This window comes from Nematolebias whitei, chromosome 1 (genome assembly GCF_014905685.2).
Source record: "Nematolebias whitei isolate Nwh7 chromosome 1, NemWhi1, whole genome shotgun sequence".
NCBI lineage: Eukaryota > Metazoa > Chordata > Actinopteri > Cyprinodontiformes > Rivulidae > Nematolebias > Nematolebias whitei.
In genome coordinates, this window is record NC_056498.1 from 28,938,752 (window position 1) to 28,950,401 (window position 11,650).

An 11,650-nucleotide genomic window follows, 5' to 3' on the forward strand; every position below is an offset into this window, starting at 1 on the left:
TATATATATATATATCCTAACATGCATGTTTTTGGTCTGTGGGATGAAACTGGCCACCCACTGGCTCTGCCATTGTGCCTGGTGGTGGATAGAAGTGTTCCCTCCACTCGACGCTCCGCATCACCTCAGATATGAAAAACAAAAACTACCTCTGTTCTTCTTCTCAGTGTAACTACTACTCACTTGAATATGTTGCACCAAAAACCATTAAGGTTTACATTCCCTGTTCAATTCCAGCCCAGAAAAACACTCATTTTGAAAACTACAAACATTCACTATTGGTGTCGGTGGACATCGGCGTACCAATTATTGTCCATAACCTTTCCACAACAGACACTTTCAAAGATCTGAACTGTCCTTCATTGCAGAGCTCAGTTTCAGCCAGACGGACTCGGAGGAGAAGCTGAACCTCGAGGCCCAGGAGCTGGAGAAGCGACTGAGCATGCTCTCCCATGGAAGCAGCACAGGTAAAATAAAGAAAAACTAAAGAGACACAGTTCCCTAAAAGAATACAAATCACCCACTAAATTTTTTGTTAAAGTTTAACACTAAGATCTCTGTTGAGAAATGGAACGACACACATGATCTTATATAATATTGTAAGCAAGTGCCTAAAGTATGTGACTCTCAGCTACTACCACAACAAATTTTAGCTCATCGTGAGTCTTGTTTGCTAAGGTCAATTAGCTGTGGCAGCCATCTTGAATTAGTGTGACTCCAGATGATGTTTCATTAAAATATGTCCGTTTGTTTATGAGATATTTTGCTAACAGACAGTCAAACAGCACACAAATGGAGTCAGTTACGTGATTGCCTGCGTTTCATGTTAGCAGATTATTACACCACTTTCCCAAAACACTCCTAATGGAGCTTCATCAGCAGTAAAACTGTTTGATTTAAATTTATTAGTTTTATTGTGCTGATGTTTCAAAATCATTCACACAATTGAGATACATTTGTCTCCCGTATGTTTTTTGTGTTATTTCAACAATTAATAAAATGTTCAGCTCATTCATGACATTCCTACTTTGACTTGGCGTTTGTGAAATTTTTACATTTTGAAATATTTAGCTTTGTCAGACGTGTTTTTCTCCTTCAAACTCTTTGGGTTGTTTAAAACCTTTTACTGCTCATTTCAGCTTTTATTTTGGTTCAGCTATTTTCAGCTTCTTTAATAATGTCAGTTTTTTTCCAGCTATTTTTCTTCTTTCAGTTTTTTTTTTTCTGCTTCTTCGGCTACATTTTAGGCATTTTCAGCCAGTTTTAGCTTTATTTCTGCTTTATTTTTTACTAATTTCTTCCTTTTGTGATTCTTTTGAATTATTTCAACTTTTTATGTTTTTTTAGCCTCTTTCTACTTAATTTAAGCCTTTAAAAAAAATTTATTTTTCAATTTTCAGTTTTGTAATAGTTTCAGTCTCTGCTATTTAACATATTCCTCTAATTTCTGCTGTATTCCTCTTTTGTATTTTTCTTTTTCTTTCTGCTTTTATTCTCGTGCTTTCAGCAAACGTCAGCTGTTCAAATTCAACTCACATCAACAGTTTAGTGATGAAACCTTTTCAGCAGCTTTCAGCAAAAACCCTTCAGCAATAAGCATTCACAGCATGTTCACAGGAAATGTGGTTTCTCTAGTTTATTTATTTGTTTTATTCTGAATATCACAAAAGAAAATCAACTGAGGAACAGCAAGTGTGGTGGTTCCTAACACTGGGCCTTGAGGAACACCATTCTGCATGTTTTAGTTGTTTCCTGCTTTGACAAACCTGATATGAACGGGTGATTACCAGGCTTCTGCAGAACCCGAGGAAGTAATTAAATCACTGTATCAAATGTGTTGGACCAGGGGAACAATTAAAACATGCAGGATGGTGTTCCTCAGGGTCCACGGTTGGGACCCACAGGTTTATATGATGACACAATCATCTGCTTCATTGATGGAATGAATATGATTGTTCTCTGCAGCCTCATCCTCGTATTACCCGTCTGCTGGGGGAGACAACCACAGCGTCTCGGGCTCTTCTGACACTTCCGACACCAGCCAGTCGGACTGCAGCGTCGGCAGCCAGCTCACTATTTGGACCGAATCCGCCTCCAACCCTCCCGGAAGCGTCAACCACGTGGGCGCCAAAGCGGCGCTGCAGCTCGCCGACAAGCTCCCCGCCAGCCAGGGAGGCGGGAGCAGACTTTCAGCCAAGCCGCCCCGGCAGCTGCAGGAAATCGGCCGCCAGAGTTCCTCGGACAGCGGCATCGCGAGCGGCGGCCACTCCTCGTACACCGGCAGCTTCTCCTCGTACATGGGCAGCCTGGATACCACGGCCCCCGGAGAGGACTTTGGCTCTGTTTTCAGCCTGCCCCCTCACTTGGCTCAGGAGCTGAGCCCGTGCACATGCCCCCCCGCCGTTCCTGGAAATGAGTACCACATGCCAACATCCCTGCGGTATCTCTATGACACTCCCAGGGGTCTGTTACACGACGCAGACAGGGTCAACGACAGCGAGCCCTCCACGCCAACTGAAGACCCTCCTGTCTCCTCAGACCTCCTGGCAGGGGGTCCAAACAGAGCTCTGACCTCTGAGGGTTCCTCACAAGCCTCAGACAGACAATCAGTCAGTGAGAATTCACAGGGCCTCTCAGAGGAGAGGAGTGAAACAAAGGTGGCGCCCTCTAGTGACTCCTGTCAGACCTGCACTCCTCTCACATCTACCTCCAAAACCATCGTGACCATCTGCTCGGCCTGTGGAGGATTAAAGGTAAATAAAAGACTCTTTGTTCATGTTTGCATGTCTCTTGGAAAGAAGTAATTTAAAACTCACATTAAACATTTAAAAATGGAGCCCCCCCCTGCTTCCAAGTGTCATATGAACCATCACCTCAGTCTTGTGTGCTCCGGGTTTATCAGCAGAGTATCGTCTGCTCCGGGTGGATTACTGTCAAAATGACCTTTGTGGTTTTTGTGCGTGCTGACGGTGATGCCTCTCTGCATTCGGTGGCAGAGCAAGCAGTCCCACAGTCCATCTGTGTCACGAGTTACCATGGCAACCAATTTAGTGTCATCCAGTGATTACAGCACGTTTACACTCTTGTCTCACTTTGACTTCTTTAGCAGGGTTCTCAAACTTTTTATGGTTCAGGGACCCCTTACAGAGGAGAAAAAGTTTCAGGGACCCCCTCATAACCTCATGTTTATTAAATCATTTTCTTCAGTTTGTCTCTTTAATTCAATGGAAATATTTGTGTAACATAAATACTTAAGACCTGTTCTTTAATAGTGTTAGTACAATTTTTATGCTTTTAAACATGGGGTACTTTTCATTCAAGACACACTTAATTAAAAAAAAAATTATTTTCAATTTATAAAAATTACAGTTTAGAGAAAATTAACAGATTTAAAAACCACTTTAAAACTTTACCTGTTCACTTAAGGAACATTGCTCAAATTATTACAGAAAAGTGAACAGAATCATAACAGCAGTAGTCATTCATACCAAGTAACAGGACTTCATTTGTAAACCGATCAATGCCAGAACGCAAGTAGCAGGTGGGGTGGTAAGGTCTGGGGGTCCTCCCCTAGAAAATTTTGAAAAAAGTAGACATGACTTCCTGCATTTTGGTGTATATTAACAGGTTGTTAAACATCTATGTTCCTGTAAAAAACATAATAATAATTTTTGTAGACTCCCAAGCACTGGCTCACAAACCCCCGGGGGTCCAGGGACCCCAGTTTGAGAGCCACTGTTTTAAAGTGTATTTAAAACAAAACAACATTTAATTTATTTTAATACCTTATCACTTTTGAGTTTTACTTCCTGTTGATGAACTCGGTCAACATATTCTTTATTATTATTATTATTAGTAATACAGTATTATTAACATTGTTATTATTAGTAGTAGTTGTAGCATTTCTTTAAACAAGCTAAAGAGAGCTCCCACTAAAAAAGAGTCCCCAGGAAAACAATAGGTGGGAGGGCAGGGTCCAGAGAACTTGAATCTATGCCAGAAAATTTACCACCTACAGTCTACTTCTTCTAGAGTCAAGTTTTATTGTCTGCTTTCAGCTCCAACGGGGCGCCGGCAGTGCCAAAATCTAAAGCTTTGTCAAAACTAAACCTTTCAGTCATTAGTGGTGTCGTACCCAGTGGACCACTGTTCTAAGTGCTTTATTTTTTAACTGTTGAATGTCTTTTGGACATCAAGGTTCATGCTCAATAATCCAGGTAAAAAAAACCAACAATGTTTAGTCAGGTCATCGGGACAGTTTCTTTTTTTGTTGAGAGACATTTCGCCCTCCATCCGAAGGGCGTCATCAGTCTGAGGAGTCACAAACAAACGGTTTTCTCCACTAAGCAGTGCACTCCTACAGTGGACCAACCCGTTTGCTGATGATATGATGGTTTCTGGGGTCCGTCCTCTCCCACGTCAACTCCTCCCAAGCTGCCACAGCCAAAGTGGTTCAAGACATCAAAGTTCATGCTCAATCATCCAGGTAAAAAAAAAAAAAATCCAACAATGTTCAGTCAGGTCATCTGGACAGTTTTTGTTTTTTTTGTTGAGGATGAAACAGAACAGAGACACACAACAGGTTGCGCGCCCACCTGTTGTGTGTCTCTGCTCTGATGTGACAGGCAGCCTCAGAAAGAGAAAGGAGGGGGCCCCTCGGCGATCACTGAGCGGGCCAGGCCACCGGGAAATGTCCTGGTGCTCCTTATGGCCAGTCCGCCCCTCGGTACAATGCTCTAGTTGGTCGCCTTCCATCAATCAGCCAATCGTGTGTCGTGTACAATCTTACGTTGAAAACCCGCAAAAGAGTGAGTCAGCGAAAGTCGAACCGCGAAGTATCGAGGGACTACTGTATTTTATTTCACCACGCAGTCTTTCAGTGGTCATAATTTTGAATTGATATAAGACAATGAACATTTTCACAACTTAAACTGATATTTCAGCTTCTAAACTGTTCCCAGTATTTTATTGATCAATGCCTAAACGATAATCGACACTGGTGGAATCATTTTTAAGTTTGTTAACTTGTCTTTCCTCCCAGAGAACTCAATCGTCTCATTTAAGTTCTTCACTCACACCAACCATACCAGGTAAGAACAACACTCTGGAGCATTTCCTTGCACTTTGCATGCTTTGCCCCGTCCATGCATGAACAGAAGAATTGAAGCATGTTGCAAAAAGATAAAACCCAATAATCTAGCAGCGACGCACCCTTTGCAGTGAAGAAACGTCTGCAGAGGTCTCGGCCCTCTCCTGGACACGGCACCGAGCTGCCGAGCACGAAGACGGGCGAGGAGTCAACGCTGCCAGAAGAGGAGAACAAATTGGTCGGCCTTTTATCTGATCTGCTCAGCTTTCCGATCGCAGGCGGGCAGCCAGAGCCGAGACCGCACAGACCGAACCCGTACGAGTCAATGAGCCCCGCTTTGAGAAATGAGCTCCATTTGGCACCGGCTGGCCCATTACTGGAGTCAGAGCCAGACAAAAGAGCTGTCGTTTATGAAAACTGTTTGAAGTGTCAAGGAGAGCGCTGCCAACCCCCACCGCAGGTCGTGCCTGCTGAGGCGTACCGGAGCAGGAACGCTTCCTCTTCTCAGCCCTTACCAAGTGGACTGCACCTGAGGAGATGCCAAGATCGTGATGAAGAGCTTCACAGAGCTGCTGAAGGGCAGCATCAGTACCAAGAGGGGAACGGTTCAGTGGTGAAGGAAGGTAAGAGACACCTGACTACAAACCAGAGCTCGGTGTCGTGGATCTTCTTTTTATCCTTTGTGACCTCCTCTTCATCAGTAGACTTCCACTTACTTCTGGCTTTTTTCTGTGTTTAATCAAATACTTGTTTCATGTCTGCACTGAGTGATGGTTGCTGTTGTTGTGTTGTTTATACCTGAACGTGAACTTACTGCAAATCTGAAGAAGTTAGCTGCTGGTTTCAGGTGAATGATCACATTTTTTTTTAAATGACGCCTCTAAAGGGCTCCTAACAGAACTACTTTAATGTTTTCTGAACTACTTTCTTACATGATAATAGACCATTTGCAATCACAAGAGGTTCACAGAATAATCTAACAAAGTTAAGTCGGGTCCTCTGGATGGATAAAAAAATATATATATATAAAAAATTGTTGAAACGTTTTGTCTTTTATCCAAAAGACTTCTTCAGTCTGAGGAGCTGTAATAAACTCAGTCTTATATATAGCACTTTCTCATAGTGGATCAACCAGTTTGTTTATGACATCCAGAACTAGCTGTTCACATGGAGGACCACCAGCCTAACAATTGATCGTTAGTGCCCTGATGGCCGCTTGCTATTCACAGGGGGCTTGGTGATACTAGCAATAACACAGAATAACACGTTCTTCTGTTTGAAGGTTACAGAATAGGCGTCAACACGGTTCATGAATTACAAGTTGTGCTTTTGTAAACTGGAGACTAAATAATGCAAAAACAAAAAAGCAAAATTTCACTTGGAAGAACACTGATTTGGCACTCCAACACATTTGCGTACATAACTGCAAAAATAAAATAAAATAAAATAATAAATTTTACTTTTATTTAACCAGGCATAAAAGCCATCCATAAAAACTCATTCGTATTAACAGTGCTAACCTGGCAGCACCAGCAGGTACTTGTAGGGTCAAGGGAAGGGAAAAAGTACAGTTAGGCGAAACAATAAAATAACAAATAATAGTCAATAACAGACAACGAAATCACATTAACAACAGTTCGTTGTCAAAGTTGGACGACAACAAAGCATGAAAACATTTGCACGTATCTTTAAACACGGCTTTTAAACTATTTTTAAAACTAGAAACCAAGATGAGTGAGGTTAGATCCAAAGTTTTTGAAGCAGATTCCAGTCAGATGAAGCAGCGGAGGCAAAGCCAGACTTGATCATTCCATCTTAATGAAGCAACTTGACCATATTAGAATTTCAGTACAGCCACTAACATGGTTCCAAAATTATCTTTCGAATAGGCCGCAGCAAGTGAACGTTGACTCTCATACTTCACAGTTTCTTCTGGTTATGTCAGGTGTACCCCAAGGCTCCATTCTTGGTCCAACTCTTTTCTCCATATTTATAAATGATCTCACATTCTCTCAGTGATGCCTCCATCCATTTATTTGCCAATTACACTATTTTTTTATGCTTTTGGTTCTACTCTGGATGAGGTTGTAAAGTCCCTTGCATGTGGTTGTCTTGAAATCCAGCAGACATGCTTGTAAGGGTGTCCTTTGCAAAGCTGGACACAATTTATCACTCTGCTATTCACTTTGTTACAAATGCTCCTTATAGAACACATCATTGTCACCTCTACTCTCTTGTTAAATGGTCTTCTCTACATACTCGTCATGAAATTCCTTCGTTTACCCTCGTTTATAAGACGTTGCTGGGTTATTCACCTCCGTATTTAACTCATCTACTGCAATTAGCACTGGATTCAAAGTATAACACCCGGTCCTCTCAGTGTTTGTGGTGAACAACTCTAAAGACCAAGTCTGGCTTTGGCTTTACGAAGGACACCCTTACAAGCATGTCTGCTAGATTTCAAGAAAACCACATGCAAGGGACTTCATAACTTCATCCAGAGTAGAACCACAAGCATATAAAACGGTGTCATCGGCATATAAATGGATGGAGGCATCACTGAGAGAATGTGAGATATCATTAATAAATATGGAGAAAAGAGTTGGACCAAGAATTGAGCCTTGAAGTACACCTGACATAATCGAAAGAAATTGTGAAGTATTAGAATCAACCTTCACTTGATGCGACCTATTTGAAAGATAAGTACGGAACCATGTTATTGACTGTCATGAAATTCTAATACAATCAAGTTGCTTCAGTAAGATAGAATGATCAAATGAGTCAAACGCTTTTGCTAAATCAATGAACATTGCTGCACAATACTGTTTGGAGTCCAATTTTAGAGTTGTTCTGTCACACAGTCTGCACCTTTGTAGCTTCTAACAGCATCGGTATAGTCTGAGCTCATCATTGTGTACCCGTTTGTCCTGAATATAACAACTTTCCTTATTATGAAGATGAAAGTTGCATGACTGTTCTCACAGGATATGTCTCCAAATTAACACTGAACTCCATGTTGAACATCTCTAACAGCATGCTTGTATCATTTCCTGTCACCAGCTCATTCTAAATGATGCAGCCTTTTTATGCTGCAAGTTCTATGAGGTAAATTAATTAGGCCTGTCGTGATAAACAATAAATCCATTAATTGTATGATAAATGAAAATTATTGACCTCATTTTCATTTATTGGCTTTATCGTTTCTTCGTGTCTCGCTCAGTATGGAAGACACTGGATGACAAAAGGCTCAACTCCGGTGCTCTTCACTGATCTCTCCCTTTCTCTTTAAAATCCATTTTAACCGTCCAAAATCGTGTTTTTGGTTCATTAAAAGCAGCTAAGCTGAGAAGCTAAGCTACGAGCTAAAGTAACAGGCCAAAATCGGGAAAAAAAACCCTCTGTCTTGTCGAAGCTCCAAAATTCACGGTTGAAACCTGTGTCTTCATGTAAAAAGTTTTTCTCTGCAAAAAGAAACTGAGAACTTGTTTACTGATTTTATATTAAAAGCTTTGTGTGAAAAATGCTATGCTAATGAGCTCAAACCACAACGAGCATTCGCCGTTTTGAGAACCGAAGAGAGACAGCCCATGATATGTCAAGGGGCCTCCCTCCCATTTTTCTTAAAGAGATGTTGCTCGCTCCCTCACTATCTATCCTTCAGTTCAAACAGTTTTATACTACCATCCAGTGGTCAAAAAAGTTACTACATGCAAAACAAATAAACAAACATTTCTTCTTAAATGTGACAATAATTACTAACTATTGTCAAATTTCAAACAATATTATCGTTTATCACAATAATTTCTGAGACAATTAATCGCCCAGCAAAATTTGGCACTAAAACAAAAACAGGCACTATTAAAGAGTGCAGAACATTAAATATATTACGTTGTATGTTTTTAGTCAAATAAAATTAGCTATAAAAACAAAGTTTAAGTATATTACCTATATAAGTACCTGGTTTTCAAAAAACAATGTTCTGTTTCCTAATTAACAAATGATGTGAAACGCACATGAATTTTCCTTTAATTAGACCTTGCTGAACTTAAGCTTGTTAAATATATAACATTTAAATTTTATATGTGAACCAAAATGTTGTTCAATCACAATACACTATAAAGTCATTTATCGGTGTAAAATTATGACATTACATTTTTATACCCTTTTTTTGTAGACTACAGCTATATTTGCAACAAGGTTAAATAATCAGATAGAATAGAAAAGAGAAAGTGTCACCTTTATTGTCAGTGAGTATCCTGTAACCAACAAAATGGATGTTCCTGGCAAGCATGCCTTCTTTTTGTAAAGGTAGCACTCCAGTATAGTTCATTACATTAATTTACTTACTTCTTAGTTGCAATTTCTACAATTTCTCAAAAAAAAAAAAAAAAAAAAAAAACCTTCACATTAACTGCATTAACATTTGAAAAACAAGTGCTTCTTTGCCCTGAGAGTAATTTCCATAATACGTTTATGTAATAATAATGATAATAATATATGTAGGAAAATTTGCCAGCTCAAAAAGATGCTGTTTGATTGGCAGCACAGTTTGAGGCTCACCTCTCCTTTTGCACAGTGTTTTAGTGAATCGGTCCCATTGTGATTTGGTTCTCAAAATTTGGTTTTAACTGGTTATTAACATAAACATTACTGCTTGTTTTCTGGATTAAGAACGTGCATATTTTTCTCCAACCAGACAAAAAGTTTAATACGAAAGAAGAAAGACGCAGAGCCGATCCTGCTTATGAGATCATGGAGAGTCGTGTGCCGGAGAGGAACTCCGAGGTAGGCCCGTCAGAAACTCTAATCCGCTTTCTGCTATCAGCTGCTCACACACTTTGACTGTTTGGAACCGAGTTTGACTAAAACATTCAGTGGAAATGTCTGATATTATAAAAATGCCAGCTGATTAATGTAATGAATAATAAATTTGAGCATATGGAGGTCAGTCATATCAAGGTTTTAGTTGTCTTTAGAGTTTAACACACACATATGTTGGATAAGCCTGCGGAGTAAATTAGGATGTCGGGGATTTATTATTTAAATTATGATAATAACCACTGCACTCGATGTATTACTTAAAAAAACGCAATGAGCTTTTTCTACTTGCACACTTTTTTCAGACTGGTTAAGTTTAATTATTCCCCCACAGCTACGACAGGCAGGCACGGGAATAAAACGCTTAGGAAGTAATCATTGGACGCAACAACTTATTAACTTCTATAGCCAACCAGATTCAAGATGGCTGCCACAGGTTAACCTTAGAAAACATAAAAAATGTTTTAAGTCAGTGAGCTTTATAGATAATAAGCTGTTTGGTGAGGTGGTAGTTAAAAGTCATCACCAACACATACTCTGAGCTCTAACAGGTGGTGTCCTCTCCTTTTAACCTTTTGGGATTAACGTGGCGGACAACTGTTCTCTCGGCTGTTAGGAGACCCCACGTCTCTTTTCAAGTAGGAGTTCTGGCCAGTTCCACAAAAACTTGCTAGTGGAAAAAGCCTTGGAATCGTACCGAGCCGAGTCGAACCGTGCCTAAGAGGGGCTATAGAAAACGTTTTTTTTTATTTTTGTTGTTGCTAATTTAAACTTTTTTCATATGATTTCCACTTTATGTGCTCATTTCTATATTCAGCCTAATTGAGCAAACATGTTCTTTTTGCTTTCTTCTGCTAGTTTAAGCTTATTCTACATTTTCAGCTACTTTTTAACAGTTTTAGTTAATTTCAGCAGGGTTTTTTTTTTTAGATAAATTCAAGTTTTTTATGGAAATTGTTGCTACTTTCAGCCTAATTAACGTATTTATGGCAATTTCAGCTTGTTATGCTCCTTTCAGCTTTTTCTGCTAGTTTCAGCCTTTTCTGCTATTTCAGCTTCTATTTAGCTGTTTTTATGCTAATTTTAGTATTTTCAGCTAATTCTGCATTTTTTTAGCTCATTTCCACTCTTTCCGCTTCCTTCTGGTAGCTTAAGATTCTTTCTGCCTTTTCAGCTAGTTTTCAGCAATTGTTTTTGTTGCTAATTTCCTAATTTCTGCTTATTTAAACCTAAGTCAACAAATATGTGTTCTTTCTGCTTTCTTCTGCTAATTAAGGCTCGTTCTTCCCTTTCAGCTACATTTCAGTATATTTTAGCTAATTTCAGCTGTTTTTCTGTTTCTCTAGTTGCCATAGCTCCTTGAAAAGCTTTTGTTTCACTGCCAAGTTGCCAGATAATTTAATAAAAGGTTTAACATGGTTTTTTTTTTGTCATTTGATTGTTTCCAACTGAACCCAGAGTTAAATATTGAAACAGAGTTAAATAACTGTCTTCCTTCCTGCTAAACCGACAGTTTTTAAAGGATCACAAAGTTTGTAGATGTGGACGAGATGTGGGTTTTTTTTACATTAAGGACTGACAAATTCAAATAAAAACTGGCAGTTCACCCGGATATTACATTTTATTCTCTTTAGTCTGAGTGGAATCAAAATGTCTGTGCTCCTGTAGCAATTTTTGCAGCTCACTTTCTGTTAGGAGTCTGAAATGACTACAGTCTGAAATGACTACAGTCTGAAATGACTA

The 11,650-nt window shown here is 39.6% G+C and overlaps 2 protein-coding genes and 1 long non-coding RNA gene across 6 annotated transcripts in view; all 3 read left to right on the forward strand.

Moving 5' to 3' along the window:
- LOC119414218 (protein Dok-7-like) overlaps positions 1-2,578 on the forward strand; it is a 30,799-nt gene extending 28,221 nt beyond the window's left edge. Inside the window, exons 6-8 of the mRNA XM_037681321.1 lie at positions 334-467; positions 1,966-2,440; positions 2,539-2,578. Coding sequence (XP_037537249.1) covers positions 334-467; positions 1,966-2,440; positions 2,539-2,578 — 649 coding nt within the window. The remainder of the gene's footprint in view (positions 1-333; positions 468-1,965; positions 2,441-2,538) is intronic.
- Positions 1-11,650, forward strand: part of gps2 (G protein pathway suppressor 2) — an 831,114-nt gene that overhangs the window by 394,353 nt on the left and 425,111 nt on the right. The window lies entirely within an intron of this gene.
- LOC119409389 overlaps positions 2,730-11,650 on the forward strand; it is a 9,929-nt gene continuing 1,008 nt past the window's right edge. Inside the window, exons 1-3 of the long non-coding RNA XR_005186780.1 lie at positions 2,730-2,753; positions 5,042-5,090; positions 9,786-9,874. This is a non-coding gene — a long non-coding RNA (uncharacterized LOC119409389). The remainder of the gene's footprint in view (positions 2,754-5,041; positions 5,091-9,785; positions 9,875-11,650) is intronic.